The sequence below is a fragment of the Lepisma saccharinum genome, chromosome 17 (genome assembly GCF_977018435.1).
Source record: "Lepisma saccharinum chromosome 17, izLepSacc3.1, whole genome shotgun sequence".
NCBI classification, from domain to species: Eukaryota; Metazoa; Arthropoda; class Insecta; order Zygentoma; family Lepismatidae; genus Lepisma; species Lepisma saccharinum.
In genome coordinates, this window is record NC_139245.1 from 5,590,276 (window position 1) to 5,608,816 (window position 18,541).

Sequence of the window (18,541 nt, forward strand, 5' to 3'; positions counted from 1 at the left end):
AGTGATCCCGGGTTCGATACCCGGTGGAGGCACCGGGCAGATCCAGTTCTGATTAGTCTATTTGTACATAAAATGGACTTAAAGAACGAAAACTCACAACTCAAATATGATATTGGGATTGTGTTATTTGCCAGCCACTTACAGCAGAACCTTTCGCTGCTCAGAATAGTTGATACGAGAGCCCGGCGGTTGAGAAACAATGCACTAGGGCACTTTACCACGTTGACTAGTCTATTTTGGACTAAAGTGCCTCTATGAGCTGGCTTTTTAAAATAAAAGCAATCGTGTCCTAAATGCCCATCGTTTTTACTCGATGTTGAAAGAAAATCACAGCAGATAACTGCATCAAAGAACTTGATATAGCGAAATGAACGTTGTGTTTATATCTTAAAACATTGTACATATCAATACTTTATTATATCAACAAATTAGAGCTTCAAACATGTTGTAAGGCCTCCGGTTGGTCTCACTTCTAGAGTCTAAATATAGCTCGTTGGAATGAAGCATTCACTGCGCAAACGCGAACAACAAACTGAGCCGACACGATGCACGGTATTGAGAAAACGGCCCAATCCGAACGACATGAGACACGTGCAGCTTGCCGTGTCGCTTCGGTTCGAAAGGTGCAATTGATTACAGAGTGTTCGCTTGCAAGCGACAGGTGTCTCTTGCAGCGTGTCTCTTCGGTGTGAATTGTCCCTTAGTTTCAATACTTGAACCCCACGTTTCGGAAAAGAGAATGAATTTACTTGGTGATGTACAATTTGCCAATAGTTTCATCTGCCATTGTCTGTACCCATTAAGAGGTTGGTTACATGGCCTGTGAGAGACTATGATTCGCATGGCTCATGCTAAACTAAGTGAAAAGAGGCGCGCTAAAGTTCCGTGGAGTTCAGCGACACTAGACTGCAATAATTGAATTTGTCAGCCTTTCATCATTAAGGCTGCACCATGGTAACGCTCATTTTCATGCAACACCAGGCGGCCACGACAAAAGTTCGCTTGTCAGAAGGCAAATGTCAGGCCCTACGGCCTCTCGGTTCGGCTCTTCGTGACGACGTTCCCCCAAGCCTGCGACACGTACCACTTACGCAATATTAGCTTGCGGTTTACCGCGCGGTCAGGAACATAATGGGAGTTGAGATGTGCGTTGAAGTTGGGGAATATGGGGGGTGTTTGTGTGTATCTTCCTCTGGCAGCGACGTCCAAACCTTTTTCAGTGAAGAGCGGACCAAACATGTTTGGCGTTCTGGTTATTGGCCTCAAATTACCTTCTCTTTTTCTGTCCTTCTTAGGCATATAGCGTGATACCTATATCTCTGATTTTAGGTTTTTAACCTATTTTTTTACTTTACAGGTATGTAAGAAATAATAAGTTATGTCAGCGTTTCGTTAAAAAACGCAACAACTGATGAAGTTTTATAGTGCATAATAAAAATAATTTGCTTGTTAGAACCTATTTTAGGTCTATGCGCCTAAATCAAGCCTTTTTTAGGTTTTTATATATTTTTAAAGGTTTTACAGGATTTTTATGTCACACAGAGGCATTTGCTTTGTTTGGTCATGAAACAATTCAATGACGAACGTGCTTGAGACATTCTCTGTCGATTTCCCTTCCTCCAAGTCTATGGTGATTTTTCAAAGCTCTAAACAAAGCAAAATGTCTGGTGCCACTGTTACCTGTACAGTCCAAAGTGCAAACTTCTGATCTGCGTGGTCTTGCTCACTTTCGCGTCACTTCGGTGTTTTGTGGCATTCACCAGTGGCGTCTCGTGGCCTCAAATTTGGCCGGGGCTTATTTTTAAAAGAATTTAAAATATAATGACAATTCACATGATTACAAAAGAAACAGGTATTGTTGTGAAACATACCTTTCTACGAACGTTGACTCCTGGTCTTCTGCTCAGCAAATTTTGTTATTACTCTTTCGATGAAGCCCTCTATGTTTGAAATGTATTCTATCTCTATTGTAAGCAAGTGCCAAGGCATTTGGTCTGTCTTGTCCCATTGCATTTCTTAAGCAGGTTTTAATACGCTTCAATGTGCTGAAACATCGTTCAGATTCACCTGTTGCCACTGGAGTTATTAAAACTATGTTTGTCATTTTTACTGTTTCTGAAAAGGTACCCTCTAAATAATTTTAAATAAAAAATGAATGCAATCTACTGATGGAGTTTATGTTTTTCAACTCTTCACTACAATAAAGAACACGAAGTTCCCTCTTTAGTTTTCCCTCTTCTATGAAGGGATAATAAATCTGGGAAGATGCCTCTGTTTAAAGATTGTTAAATTTCATTATGTCCTCGTAGAGCAAGTTCATGTCGACCACAGAATTTTAAGCAATCGATAATTCTATTTAATATATGCCTATTTTTCCGGACAAATTCATTGTGTCTTGTAATTGAGAGCCTATGTCCTTCATCAATTTGTGTTCGAACACCAACCCTGCCAAACTCACTCAAACATAGCGAATGAAAGCCACCAAAACACTACAGAACAACACGCGAGATCGAACGCGACGCAACGGAGCTAGCCCCGAATCAGCACTCAAATCCATTGCACTCTCCCCTCCTCTCTCTGCTAGCATGTGACCTTCACTGTAGCGTAGGTGGGTGTAGGCCACGCCTTCCTTTGCGACGTGCCCCGGAAAGCGATAATTGACATCAATGCCGCTAGGAGCGCTGTCGTATCCATTGCAACAGACGATGAATTTACGTGGGTAAAAATCGCCTTTTAAAAGACTGTGTGATAGTTATGCGTTATGGTGATTGATGATTACGTGAATACGTCCGTTTTTCTTTAGGGGCTAAGCCCCGGAAGCCCCAAGGGACGAGACGCCACTGGCATTCGCCCCTTGCAAACTAAACATTTCAGCATTGAAGTTTGCACCACTGACTTATGCTTTTGTTGAAACATTATTTTCAGCATATAAGATGATCCTCATAGACAAAATTGCGGAGTTTGACTGTGGATAACACGAAAAACGATTGTTGCCTAACTATACGTCGAAGAGTGGAATTAAAAGCAAATTTCCAAGGGAGAGTTCTGCCATCGCCGTAGGGCCTAACTTAAGACTTTTAAGACCTATTTTAGGATTTTTAGAACCAATTTTAGGATTTTTAGAGCCTACTGTATTATAGGAACCTAAATACACACTTTTTAGAAGCTAAAAATCCGAGGTCTAATGATACCCCACAACACCAAGCCTTCATTATGTGTAGAACATTAAGGCCAACAACTTTCTTAGTAAAGTTCAAGTCCTGATTCGAACGCCAGTTCCGTTATCTTTGACATAGCTCGAGAGGAAGCGGACCTGACGCTTATCTAGGTTCGAGCTAGCATCTATTTTTCTGAGAAGCGCTGCCGTCACTTTTACATGCAGTATTTAGACATCCAACACGAACTGCGACGACGTTATACTCCCAAGGCATCCACGTTGTATATTAAAAAAAATAGCACCACACAATAACAAAACCTAGCAAGGAAAACGCAGCCGCAACCTCACGTTCAGAAATATCTAAAGAAACTGAGTTGGCAACATCTCATTTACTCCATGTGGACTTGACAAGTACTGTCAGTTCCTGAAACGGACGTTATTGGTGGAAAAGGTTTGAGAGGATGATATTCTGTCAAGAGGGAAACTGATTCTTCGGAACTTTCTTTTTGAAGTAAAGTGGCGTTCGAATCAGGACTTGAACCATAACGTTTCGACACTACAAACTCCCGAAAACAGGAAAGTGTAGACGTGTAGAACCACGTGTCAGGGTTGCCAATGACATTTATTTTCTTTAAAACAAGACAATTTAGTTGTACTCTACAGATAAAAGTGCTTTCATGCCACGGTGCAGCATGCACGGGGAACTTTATCTTTTTAGTCTACAGATAGACTCTGTGACCATTAAAAGCAATGGCTGACCTCTTGTGTGTGAATATACAGGGTGAGCATAAAGTCTTTCCCTGATTATGAATATTTATATCTCAACTTCCACGGTAGATAGGCAAATAAAACCTATGGCAATAAGTAGTGCAATACATCAAGCTTTTTTCCATTTCTTTGTTTTGTCTGATTCGTAGAGACGGTCCCATATCATGGCCACCGCGTTCGCCGGACATAACCCCTCTTGACTTTTTTTATGGGGTTACGTTAAGGACACAGTGTTTAGTTCGCCAGTTCCTGATATGGAAACTCTTCAGACACGAATACGGGATGCTATAGAGACGGTGACGGAAGAGATGTTGGCAAAGACATGGAGAGAACATCGGTACCATACGCTTCATAAATTTTATTCATGGGCGGAATGTTATATGGCATAAAGTCATTATCTCATGCTGTCCCTAGACAATCAATAGAATTCCCCCACTGGATTTTTTTAAAATACCACACTGGTCATACTGATGAACATAATTGGTAAACCTGGATCCTGGCAAACCACAATATATTCTTTCTTACCTCATTGGATGATGATGCACTTTTCCAAAAAATAATTCTACACAGTCTGTCCTAAGCGGACAGTAGAGATTGCTCAGATGGGTGTGGAAATTTCCCAACTGGCAATAATGTTTACGCAATGTGTCCAAACAACTATACACGATTGTGTGATAGATTTCGTTTAATTTACTTTGCTTTTCTGCCACATTTGACTAATTGCAAAGATGAGGATGAATGATATGATGATATTGATGAAGGAACATTCACAAAGAACACCCATGCCATGAAAGAGATTCGAAACCGGGGCCCCTATCGTCCTAGCGCACTGTTAACCACTCTGCAACAGAGGTCGGCAATTGTAGAAGTGTTCGTAATTTTGCAGAGGTTAGATCCTAACCAGTGGCGGCGATTGGGTTCCAAAACTGGGGGGCAAGGTGCAAAAACTTGGGGGGGGAAGGCAAAGACGGTTCACATTCCCTTGGTAGCTAAGGTTTAGCATAGTCCTGGAGCAAAAGTGGCAAAGAGTGTGGGGCAACTGCCCCCTCTCGCCCCCTTGATCGCCGCCACTGATCCTAACTGTTTTTCTTGATAAGAGAACCATTTACACAAATCCGCTCAATTTCCTCTACCAAACAAGCTTACTCTAGTAGAATCCACAGCACTTAAAACCACGAGCTGTTGTTTTTCTCCGTGGGAGGACCCCAGGTGTGTGCAGGTATTCACACCTGTCGCACCTGTTTACAACAACGTCACTCAACACTCATGCCAACACCTGTAAACAACAGCGCACACTTGGGGAATGCTGTGTAGATTCTACTGAAGCCAAAAGTGCAGACCCTACCAGGACTCTAACCACGGTCTCTGGCAAACCGTGTCATTCCTCTACCGACTGAGCAACGTAGCCTGCTCTGGTTTTGCCAGATGTCTTGTTTCTGCTGTTTTTACCAGTGTTGAATTGTCCCAGTCGGTGAAACTGCAACGCGATATTTGTCCCTGAAAAAATTCATAACTTGAAGCTTGGCACCCAAAGGTCCAATACCACGTGAAAAATTTAAACGAAACATAATTTAAAATTTTCAACCACATTTTCTGTTTTCGACATGACATCCTAAAGTTACCAGTTTTCTGCAATAAACAACAAAATGAAAAATGCAACAGCACCTTTTTTGTCATCTGCATTTTTAATACTCTCTGGCAGGTAATGTACTTTGTTTTACGTTTAGCGTACCTGTCAGTAACGTATGGAATTTCGCTCCCTTCAGTTTCTTGCTCTTTCCGCTAAGAGCGCTGCCGGCGCCAACACGCGTGCGTGGCGGAAGAAATTAGTTCTTACTTTTCTTTTCAGATGGTGCTCCGGAAACATGCGATAAAGATGCAGCAAAGACGGAGATTGGTGAAGAAGCTGGGGCTACAAAGAAGTAAGCAAGCTGTACAACTTTAAAATAGTATGTCAAGAATGGAGAGCAGTGACGACATTCAATGTGACGACTCAATTGACGACAGCAACAGTGAGGATGATGATGCTAAATGACCAATTTATGGCGAAAAATATTCCGCAGACAGACGTGGAGAAATATGTGCCGGATGCACAAAAAGTTTCATATGCTTTCATGAAATACGCTCCGGTGCTCAAAATCGAGAGAAATGTATTAGTGCTACTTGCCTCTCACCTTAAAAAACAAATAATGATAAGGTAAGTAAGCTTGCTAAACTTATGTTTAAAATTTTCTTTTAGTATAACTGCTTGTATTAATTCACTACATTCGACTATGGTATTTACTTTTGTAATGACTTCTTTTTGTATATACCGTAATATAAATATTAAAGATAAAATTAAAAAGAACAAACTTGAAAAATTAAAATTACTTCATTTTGGGGTGAGGGATTCTTTAGAGGGACTAAATTAAGAACTTTTTTTCCAAATTATTCAAAATTGATATTATTTTTTGATACTAACAATTAATCAACCATTCAATTAATCATGTTTCCACTGCTGAAATTCAACTCAATTTTGTTAGTGAATGTATAGTATACTCTGCCCCCGATATCTCTTGGAGCAAGGCTGCGCATAGCGGCAGAAAAGGGGTACCGAGTAGGCAGAGCGAAGCAGTACACTCTGCTGCGACGGCTGGTAACTACAGTCGCTTTCCCCCTCCACGTAATCACATTCCCTTTGACGCGTTCACTGGTGGAGGAGTCTCGCGTCACTACTTGCGCAGAGACTTGTTTTTGTTCGCTTGCTCCAGAGATATTCAGTTCAGCGGAAGTTAACACCTTTTTTTTGTTTACCTTGAGTACTTTGACGACTTCCGGTGGGAACTGCATGAGGGCGGAGCTAGAGATGCGGCGGTAGATCCGGTCCACGAAGATGCCTGCCCTGATGGCGTGCGCCACGGACCTGAATTTCGGCTTCTCGTCGGCTTTTCTCCGCGTCGTGGCCAGCTGCCTCGTGAAGGTGGAGGCCAGCCACTCCCTGACTTCCGGTGGCACCGCATCCGGTTGCACTTCCGACAGTTCGTCGTCTTCGTCAGCCAGGCGCCTGAAACAGAAAACATCGTCAGCATCATCGTTGGCAATCGTCAAACCAGTACCGTTACCACCTTGCATGCAGATTAATGCTTGCGTAATTTTGCAGACCAGAAGTTTCTAGTCGCCTACTTGTTTAGGCGAAAGCATTTTCCTTAACATTTAAGCCATGACCAAAATGCTACCGCGTAAAGTGAAAAACCTTATGGCTTTTCAGATGCCATGGCATATTTCATGGCATTTCTCAAGGATAGGCTCGGTCCGTAGCATTTTTCGCAGCGTAACCAATCAGAGGCGAGCTCTAGGTCACGAGTGCAGTTGTAATGGCGGCCGCGTGAGATGTGAACAATGTATCACTTCAAATTTTTAAAAGCCGATAACTATTCAACCGAGAGGAATAACGTTGCGTATAAAAAGGTTTCAGGTACAAAGCAATGGCGCTGCTTAAACACATACCTTAGAGTATACAGTACACGTACAGAAGAATATTTTATTTGAAGAAATTGTAAGCACTCGACGTACCTTTCATGCTGTATACATTATAATCGCAAAACCTAACCGAAATATAACATGAAATGTTTCCGTGTAAAGTATTATCTGCTATAAGATTTTTCGAAGCAAAAATGTTCAGGGAAATGCTTTCGTCTAAAGTGGTCCTTACTCACATAATTGAAACTAAGTAGTTCAACATTGATCTTGACATACATTTAAACTATACAATAATGTATAATTGGACTATGCGAAAAACAAGACTAAACCTCTCTTATACACATTGATCTTGCTTTAAAACTGCACTGATTGCTGTAACTTACTTTCAAACGGCTATAAGCCAGTTGGAATACTGACTGATTACACCTCAACTTTAAAACCCTGCAGCTGAAATGTATCTCAAAATTGTTAGATAACACTGCAAGCTTAAACTTTCATCTTGGGTTACACATTGTTACAACAAATTGAAATCATGACCTCAGATCGTTATGGAGGAAACAAGACTAAGGAACATTCTGACCAACAAACATCTATTCACTTTCTGAAAATCCACATCTTTCAGACACATGTCCTTTTCACAACATTAAAGACAGATCACAAACTAAGAGCTTACTGGCAGTCAATTTTTAAAAATAATTAATTATCCATGGTAAAGCAAGATTTCACTAGTTACACTTGTTAAAGAGTTCAGTTTTGTTATTGGTTGTATGTGCGAGTATATCAAAACCGAACTTCTGTTATGTACTTTTAATGAATGATGAAAAGAAGCATCAATTAAATGTGTAACAATCTATGAATAAGCATGGTTATGTACATATTTGTTTTTATATTTTTATTTTATGTTGCTTTTCTGCCACTCTTGGCTAATAGTGATAATGATGAATTGACACCTCACGACAGACCAGAAATTTTCGTGCCGAGATCCCGTGTCAACAACTTAACACGCCCAACCGTATAAGTTCCCACATATACATGCACCAAAACACCTTGTAATTGTAAATAAATGCCTGGGTTAATAAAGGCATTCCGATCTGCTGAAAAAAGAAATGTCCACTTCATTCCACTCAAAATAACCTTTTCCACAATTCACAGAATGTTCATTATTCTTTTTCGACTTCCTCCACAACGTGCAGTGGTCGCGTTGTAACAACTAGAAACGTAAACACACAAACACAGTTACTTCTTAAATAATATAAAACAATACAATATACATAGCATGCAACTAAAGGTATTAAGAAGCAAATCGTCCCACTAGTATTACGATGCCTGACTAGAAAGAATTCTCGACTATGAACTATAGATCTTGCAGACGAGGAAAACATAATATTTAAGGGTCTTCTGTATCCTGACTGATCTCTTCCACACAAGTCAATCACTAATGATGAAATGTTAAAAGATACACAAGTCACAGTAAATGATAGGATAAACATGCTGAGGACACTAAGCACATGCCAAGATAAACCGAAATAAGATTTCCAAAGCTTCTTTGAGGTTTAGTAATGGTGTTTTGTCTGATTATTGAGTACAATAGATCAATATTGATAGGCTGAAGTTGATACAAAGACAAGTTACATTTCATTTCTACGCTCACACTCGAAATCTCAGTTCTCAATTATGCTCAATTGTTCTTGTTCTATTTATTATCACTACACGACTTAGTGTAAACAATGTTTAAATACAACAGATATAACAGTTTATATATATATATATATATATATATATATATACACCGGGTGGTCCATTTATAATGATAGTATGGAATATCGCATGCAGAATGCATCCAATCGAAAAATTGCACAGAAAAAGTTTGATACTATTATTGAGGGGGTAAGTCAATGCCGCAAAAATTTTGTCGCCGCCACCCACCCCTTAGGGGGGGGGTAAATGTGAAATTTCAAATGGAACACCCCCATTCGTTTTACATATTTGGATTCAGTGTTGAAAAGAAGTATTTTTTGTTCGAAAAAAATTTTGGAAAAAAATTGCAACCTTCGAACATTTATAAACATTTTGTAGTTTCAGTTTCATATTGTTCCCTTTAGTTAATAAGAGTTTTGGTTTCTGTTGAGAACATTGCAAAAACGATTTTTATTCAAAAAATGTGTGCAAAGAATTCGGCAAAAGAAAATTGTTTGCAATTTATGTGTTTGTGTAACAATAAATAATATTAATTTGTTCCAACTCTTTGGTTTCAAGGAACAATTTCATATGAACAACAAAATTAAGTATGTTACTACAAATTAGTTATCATTTGAGGTACACAAATAAATGTTTAAAGGAGCAAATGTTCCAAATGATGACAGCAGTTCTCTTCAATGCATTTCAACGGTCATCATTTTGAACATTTGCTCCTTTAAACATTTATTTGTGTACCTCAAATGATAACTAATTTGTAGTAACATACTTAATTTTGTTGTTCATATGAAATTGTTCCTTGAAACCAAAGAGTTGGAACAAATTAATATTATTTATTGTTACACAAACACATAAATTGCAAACAATTTTCTTTTGCCGAATTCTTTGCACACATTTTTTGAATAAAAATCGTTTTTGCAATGTTCTCAACAGAAACCAAAACTCTTATTAACTAAAGGGAACAAAATGAAACTGAAACTACAAAATGTTTATAAATGTTCGAAGGTTGCAATTTTTTTCCAAAATTTTTTCAAACAAAAAATACTTCTTTTCAACACTGAATCCAAATATGTAAAACGAATGGGGGTGTTCCATTTGAAATTTCACATTTACCCCCCCCTAAGGGGTGGGTGGCGGCGACAAAATTTTTACGGCATTTACTTACCCCCTCAATAATAGTATCAAACTTATTTTCTGTGCAATTTTTCGATTGGATTCATTCTGCATGCGATATTCCATTCTATCATTATAAATAGACCACCCGGTATATATACATACATGAACGCGGTACGTAAAATTGAATGTTTAAAGTACACATCTTGGATTATTATGAATTGTTGAAAGAATTTCGGTATATCTTGGCCCTATATTGTTGCTACAATAATCGAGTAACAATGACGAGATTTCTGATGTCTGTGTCAGCGCATACGACAGGTCATCTAGCACGTAAAGGGGATAATTATTTGTGGGAAAGCTGACAAACGTAATTACGATGCACCATGCATGAGAGGAAATAGGGGACTACCAATGTATGTAATTATCGTTCTGCTGGCACAGCAGTACGAGTTTGCATAAGTAACCACTGGCGTGCACAACAAGAGAACTACAACAAAATACCAACAGTTCAGTTAGCAACGTTTCGACGACCTCTAATACAGGGTTATTCTAGAAACACTACAATAGGACCATCAACAGAACGTGGATAAAACTGTTGACAGCCATTATGAACAGGAAGCCAAGCACGATCTAGTGGACTTAGGACGATTTTAGGAGATTCAGGCACACGTACAAAGAAGCATATTTAAAGTCTAAATAAAGTACAGACACAAGGACAGAATTGTTTATGCAGAATTGGAATGACGTATTTATCTTGCTTCTCAAAATTATTAGCCCTATACATTTAGCTTATTCAGAATGAAACATATATATTCTTAAGGAACACATATATAGTCGATACACTAAAGGACAGCGGAGGATTTGGATGGGAGAGGAACGGAATTATTGTGTGTTTCTTATGACACATCGTGAAATTTCAAATTGCGGATGGTCTCCCTACTTTTTATTTGATTTTCTATTGATTATTTTCCAAATAATCATATAGAAGTATCAGTAAATAACGAAACTTAATCTTGAGTGATTACGTTTAATGTAATGTAACGTTTAACTCGTAGGAGGGGAAACTAATTTATCAGGACAAGAATAGTAATAATTTCCGTTCGATAAATCTAAAGTTGGGAAAGTAACGAGTGAATATACTGATAAAATAACTAAGGTAACTGAATAGTGTCATTTCCATCAATGGTGAATATGGAAACAAAGTAAAGGGGAAATTTGACATACGACTTTATAAGAATGTCACATTATGGAAAACAATGAGTGTAGATTAATTATGTAAAGCATTTGCTCAGTTTCTTTTGAGCCTTAGCCGACGTTCAATACGGTTCTGCTCGTTTGGGTCAACCAATTGAATCTCGGACCTATAGGGTGATTCAAAAGTCCCTTAATACTTCCAATAAAATGAAAAGAAGTTGGGCTGGGTACGAATGGTGATGATAGAAACAGGTTGAATTCATATTGAATTCAGCTCAAAATTTTAAATGAGAAGGGGGTGATGTGATATATCAAATCAGGCTAGAATTTCACGAGAAATGCAATGATGAAGGTTTTTTCAACCTGTCTTTAATCAGGAAAAAGCTATGACTGCATGAGTGCTCCTAACGAGTGAGGATATAAAATAGATCGTACTGCTGTCTGGGGTGAGAAGTTCACGAGCCATTGCAAATTATTTTAATCAACGTCATGTTTCTGTCATGATCAATTGTACCCAAGCTATCTCATTTACATTTTATAGGTGGTGTTAAGGGACTTTTGATCACCATGTATATCCACTGAATAGTTTCGTTGTATAAAGTTTGAATTTCGTAAACTTAGAAGCAACATGTTGTTCTTTATTCAAAAGCAAACTACATTAATGTTAACGAATTATCAGAAAACTGTTCCAATCTGTGGTGAAAAATTACTGAATGATTATAGTTGGAAGCAAATTCCTAGACATTAGGTAGAGTAAGATTATTTCCATAACATCCCTGACTGTTGTGCATTTGCAGCTTGGGAGCGAGTCACAACTTCCGAAGCAGCCAATCAACAAGCGAGCTACTGAAGTCATTCCAACCCGGCACCAATCGCGGACCCTCTTTCTCACGCTCCTCGCTGTCGGTAGGCTCACTAGCTAGACTCGCGCAGTCAGCCAGAGCTGTTCCGAAAATAATCTGACTCTACATAGGTCTGGAACACATTGAAACTAATATCTGCGTCGCATTTTAAACCTACAAATTCCAGTTCACTCGGTTTAAAGGCAAGGAAAGGTGTGGACGAAACACTAAAATATGCCAAAGATGATATTGGACAGGGATGTAGTGACCGCCGTGCTGAAATCCCTTTCGGAGGAGGGAGCAGGGAGGGTTACACGTGGCAGGTGAGATCTCAAGAGAGGAGTGGAGAGCTGCAATGACCTTGCCCACACGGGGGTCCGAAGTCGGCGCTGCTGGACAAAACGAAGAGGCTTCGTGGCGTTGTGGGACTTCTCATCGTGTGGTCCCTCATCTGGAATCCTGTGCAAACAACAGGCAACACTGGCATCAACAAAGGCGAAACAGAGAAAAATCGAGAGTAAAGAGAGAGAAAAAGAGAGAGAGAGAGAGAGTTAGAGGCAGATGAGCTCAGAGAAAGGGAGCGATCAAGGAGAGAAAAAAAACTTAGGAAATTCAGCGAGGAAAGAATTAAAAACAGCTTTAAAAATAATCGCCAAATGAATTAACTATGCAATATTACTAATATTTGTTATTATACTCTTCCACCGGTTAGCTTCAGTGAATGAATGATACCTGTGTTTAGTTTTATTAATTCATAACCATTTAAAATTTAATACAATGATTGTTACGTTTTATTATAGTACTCATTAAACCAGTTCTTAACGTACTGCATAATCGCAAAATTGTGAGTAGAAAATAACTGTACACATTATTTTGTTGTTTAGGTTCAAAATGAGCAATTTTAATAGAAAACATTTATTTAAATTGTGGAAATTCAATTCTGTAGGGAATGATGGTTTCACAAACTTAACCAATTTCCTAATACATAGTAAGTGTCTTACTTTAATACGAGTAGTGAGGCCCTATTGATGAAATAGTATGCATTTCAATAAAATGTAGCATAATTCGGTAAGACTGAAAATAAACAAATTATCCATGGGTTAATTGTATTACGATTTGTATCTAAGATAAAATTAAAATTTAAATGCTTAAGCATCACTGTCGTCATGAAAAATATATCGCAACTACATGTTTTTATTGAAGACAAATATTGTTTTAATATTTTTCAGTATTGCAAAGATTGCATACTTGCATCAATATTTATTCTTAAGAATGTGATATTGAAATTATAAATATTTAAAAATACAATATTTTTATATACCCTTCTTTGCATTTATTTTTTAATATCACATTTCTTTAAGTTATATCAGTGCTAACTTTAGTTTCCTTCTCAAAATTTGGAGTTATAAACAGAATTAGAAAGGAAATTTAAATGTACCATCACAAATGTGATACGTAAAATTATACGTCAGTTCATGTTATAACAATCTATTTTATATATAATCTATACATATTTACATATCAGATAGAAGAGAAGAGAAAGGTAGAGTATAAGAATAATTACATCAAAATTCAAAATTGTAACTTTATATAAAATATGAATCATCTAAGACAAAATAAGCAGATAATAATATTATAATAATGCGATTGTCACACATGTACTATTTAACCTTACATTAACACCTGAAATAAAAGATTTCCTGTAAATTTACTGATGTCATTATTTACCAATCACAGGTTCTCTTACCACTTGGAAGGAGTTTGTTATATATCTTAAGAATGTTAAATTGCAAGTAATTCATGTACAAGAATTTATGTACAAGGGGAAAAGCAAATATATTTTCTGAATGTTTACATATTAAATAAAAGAAACAATCATAAAAAAAACAGAAGAAATACAATAACAACTTTAACTTTAAAGCATTTTGTATGATACTTCTATGTTCAACTGTGAAAGCAACAATATGTATGATAATACCATATTGTTTGGTGTACAAGATATAGAGTTAGTTCAATCTTATATAATTAACGTAGTACTTAAACGTATTATATCTACTGAACATTTTGGTCGTGTTTAGTTCCAAATAAGGCTTTGTATACAAGCAGATATTTGTGGCTTTGAAGATAGAGAACCATTTTGTTAGTGTAAGCATTTTATGTTCTAGAACATGAACATGTTAATGTGTAAAAGTTAGAGCTGTGATAAAACTTTAAAAAATATTAGTCTTTTGATTGATTAGAGAATTAGTAAAACATTATTTAATAATTGGTAGTATTGATAAGCAATATTATAAAGTAGGCTTACTGATTATACACAGAACTAAGCATTTTCAGGAAGCTATTACAATCTCTATCTTCCAGATTTCCCGCATATCTGCAAAATATGAAACGATATCAATATAAAGTTTATAGTTTCGTAATACGTTTATATTAAAAGAATCAGCAGTAACCAAAACTACAAGAACAACACGCACACCATACACTACCAAATCAAAGACACAGATTCATACAGATCACATTACTCCCTTGCAGCTAAATAAAATAGTTTCTCGAGAAGAATTCTGCAGTTTTCAATTTTGGTTACTTTACGTCGCTTCTCTGCTTCTCTACTATTGGATTAAAAATTATGGATACTCGAGTTTGGACTTAACCGATAGACCTACCTACTGGCGTACGCAGGATTTCCTTTCGGAGGGACTGAAATTGTAAAGGTGGATAATACATACCTGCGTTCTGGGCGGGGCCTCCAAGATACTTATATACGGGCCACACACCAACTTCCGGGACGTCACAGGACTAGTCAGCTATAGTCATTTATAGCATTTAACAAAGTATAAGAGTATAATATTTATTTTTCTGACTGAATCGTCCTTCTTATTCATTCAGAAAGTTGCTTTCACATCACGAACATTTCATACGTTATGTTATACGGCATTACAAAATACGTGAATAATGTTGATAAAGTAAAATCCAATCTTTGCCGTTCTGCACAATGTACCTTCATTTTTAAAATTACCAAGGGCAAAAAATGCAATAGAAAGAAAATTTGATCCTACATTGATACTTACTCTAAATTCGTAAAGAATTATCATCGTTAATATATAATTGCGGTAAATGTCTGTTATATGGGAGACACATTTCTATCGGATATTTTCAGATTTAAATGGTTCGTACTTACCAATTGTGTATTGCGGAACATAGTTGAAGGTGCCATTATGTTTTTTACACGAAAATAACTTCGATTTTTCACATTACGAGTAATTCTTTTGGGCCCTTTCTTCCGTTGCGGAACATACAATATCGCGCACACAGCTGTGGATCACCGCGTGTCGTGCTTGTGTTTTGTTGATATAAAGTGGGTATGCAGTGTTTCAACCTTCTTAACCGAAAAATACCTACTTTGGTGTTCATTATGTAATCACAAACCATTAACGGATAGCCACAAAAACCATTCACGATAGCCCCACGAACCATTTCCGGCAAGGTTAGGTTAGGTTGGGTTAGGTTAGGTAAGCATAGTTAAAAAAAATAATAAAAAAAATTCTGGTACAGAAAAGGCACGTTTGGAAACACTGGCGAGACCGCGTGACTTTCGATGCTCGCGCCATCTGCAGGTACATAATGGAAACAATGGCATAATGTTGTCGCTTTGCACAAAATGCAAGTTTATTATATTAAAAGTGCTTATTTCTTGTTGTGCAGCATTCTACGGTGAGAAAATACCTCCATGAACTTTCAAAATACTACAGAAACTCATTTCCGTAAGTAGTTTCTTCTGTAAAAATGAAGAAATGTGTCTCCGATATAACAGACATTTACCATATTTGCTATTGAATTGCTGTGGAATAAACACTTACGATTCAACTTATGCATGCAAGATAATTTTGTAAAAGTTAGGCTAAGGAAAGCGCTTGTAAGATTGGAATTTCGTATTAAATAAACTTTCCAACTTTGGAAACTGAATTCCCATGTGTAACTTGAACACATTTTTAATTTTCTAGAAATCCGGTAAATATTTGGCTGCAAAAGTTTGACTGGTTTGGTTGAAGGTTACAATCTTTTAAAATCATTTTTCATATTAAAACTTTTACATCAAGCAAAGAGAGAAAGTGTACACATCCTAATGCAGCAAACGTACTAGCGTAACCTATTCGAAATACCTGGATGCTATGAACACTAACCTTAAATGATCTAACAGTAATTAAAGCCTATGAAAATGGATTTACGATCACATGGAAAATGGGAATATTAATGCAAACGACTTACTTTAATTAAGAAGTCAAAGCAAAAAGCAGAAGAATACAATAAATCTCATGATCTATCATGAGAATATTGTTAGAAGAAATTCGTATTCTAAAATTCTTGTAATTATATCCCTTTTCGGTAGATAAGCTAGATATGGTAAAAATCGAGAGACAAGTTGTTTTTCAGGATACGGTGTAAGTTTTAGGAATATCAGCGTGTATTTCATTCATCCCTTACAAGGACAATTTACTTGTAACTGTACCTGGACATGTATTGAAATCGTACCATGCTGACATATAAGTTCATATTTATATTACCCCTTGTACTTGTGATATTTAGAACAGGTTGAGATAAAATCTCGCTCTCCTACTATTATACAGGGTATACATTTAAATAAAGCAAATAGGTTACATGAAATCACAATGACTGACTGTGCAAGTGTACGAAAGGAATCGTTATTCAGATTCTTTATAAACTAGTAAATTTTCACTTCAGAAACTTGTCTACAGATTTCCGTTCTACATTTCCAATTACCTTAAATGCGGGTGACTCAAGTACACATTTTTTAATAGTTCACATCGCAATAATCATGAAGATTTTTTCCTGTCTTTGACAGAAATAACCGACAAAGAGAAAATATAACATAGATTACTGAGTACAAAGGTATCAAATTATCCACAATGTATTTGTGAAATAGGTTAATAGAATTGAACGAAGTCGTAAAATTCCATTGATGTACGTACATTATATTTCTTTCACGTGATGTATATCATCAAGATCGTAATTTTTGTAACCGGAACATAGCTTGAAGAAGTAAGTGAATACTCTTCTACTGTGGCTAGATAGTAAATTAGATGTTTAAGACGTGACTTTTGAACTTGGAACTACACAATGTCAGACAACTTATGCGCAATAATACGGACATATGAATAACTATCAACATTTTGTCGTGTTAATTAAAATAATATAATTAATAGTTACAAGTAATAAATATTACCATACACAAATTCTTAAATGTATTTCGCGCTGGTTGAACACACTTCTTTTAACTAAGAAGTAATTAAATGTTGAAACGCATGCATTTGCTTGTAACTGATCAGGACATAACTACGTTTAATTTGAGATAATAATTATTATTCTTACTGTGAAATAAATACATTTACAGGAACTCTTTTTAGAACTCGCTCATTCAAATACATGTATTTCGCCAAAACACAAGACTTATCTTTTGACGTCATCAGGTTGCGGCCCGTATACGGAGTATACACGATGTATACGCATCTCGGAGGTCCTGGTTCTGGGGATACACTATAAAATATTCCATAAATACAAATTTTAACCTTCATCTTAAAGATTGTTCAAATACAAAAAAAAAATGTAATCGGGGGGGGGGGGGGTAATTTTAAGGCGGGCTTTCAGTTACCACTTTGGTTCTTCCAGAGTTCTTTACTGCTTCATTTCAAAATTTTGATTTTCTCAAATTTGCGGGAGGGGCTGTTGCCCCATCAGCTCCCCCTCAGCGTACGCCAGTGAACCAACGCAAAAACTAATTGCATCAAAATTTAGCTTATTCAATTCTGTGTTAAGCTATGGTAACCAATTATTCCTCAATGCTTTCGATTTTTGATTGTCGTGAGAAAAAAGACAATGCCTTTTGGTGTTTTCCAAACGGCCGCTCGATTTCAAGTTCTATAAATAAAAAAAAATTGTGGTCCTATCGTGATAAAATGTCAATACAATGCAGGTAGAATGGAAAGGTTTTAAGTACAAATCTTAATTTTCAGATTTTTAAAAAAGGATTTTATCATTTTTGTGAAACAACGTTTTCTTAGCATTGTGTAAAAAAGGTAAAAAGGTAAAGTACTCCCCTATGCTTAGCACCACGCCATGAAGGCGTATAGGGGGTGTGGGGGTAACGCCCCACACTTTCTTGATCCGGTCGTGAGTGGGGGTGATGTGATCAGCATCACGCCCCTGGCCGCCTTTACCCCCCAGGTACCCATGTTATTCGACGCTGGGTGGGCGCCGGGACCGCTTCCATCGTTAGAAAAGTTCCCGGATTTGA

At 37.2% G+C, this 18,541-nt stretch overlaps 1 protein-coding gene across 1 annotated transcript in view; it reads right to left on the minus strand.

Moving 5' to 3' along the window:
* Positions 1 to 6,084: 6,084 nt before the first annotated feature.
* Positions 6,085 to 18,541, minus strand: part of LOC146001777 (dual specificity calcium/calmodulin-dependent 3',5'-cyclic nucleotide phosphodiesterase 1C-like) — a 414,325-nt gene continuing 401,868 nt past the window's right edge. The window contains exons 5-7 of the mRNA XM_083139498.1: positions 14,537 to 14,605; positions 6,719 to 6,968; positions 6,085 to 6,099 (exon numbers count right to left, since the gene is read on the minus strand). Of these exons, the coding sequence (XP_082995624.1) occupies positions 6,085 to 6,099; positions 6,719 to 6,968; positions 14,537 to 14,605 (334 nt within the window). The remainder of the gene's footprint in view (positions 6,100 to 6,718; positions 6,969 to 14,536; positions 14,606 to 18,541) is intronic.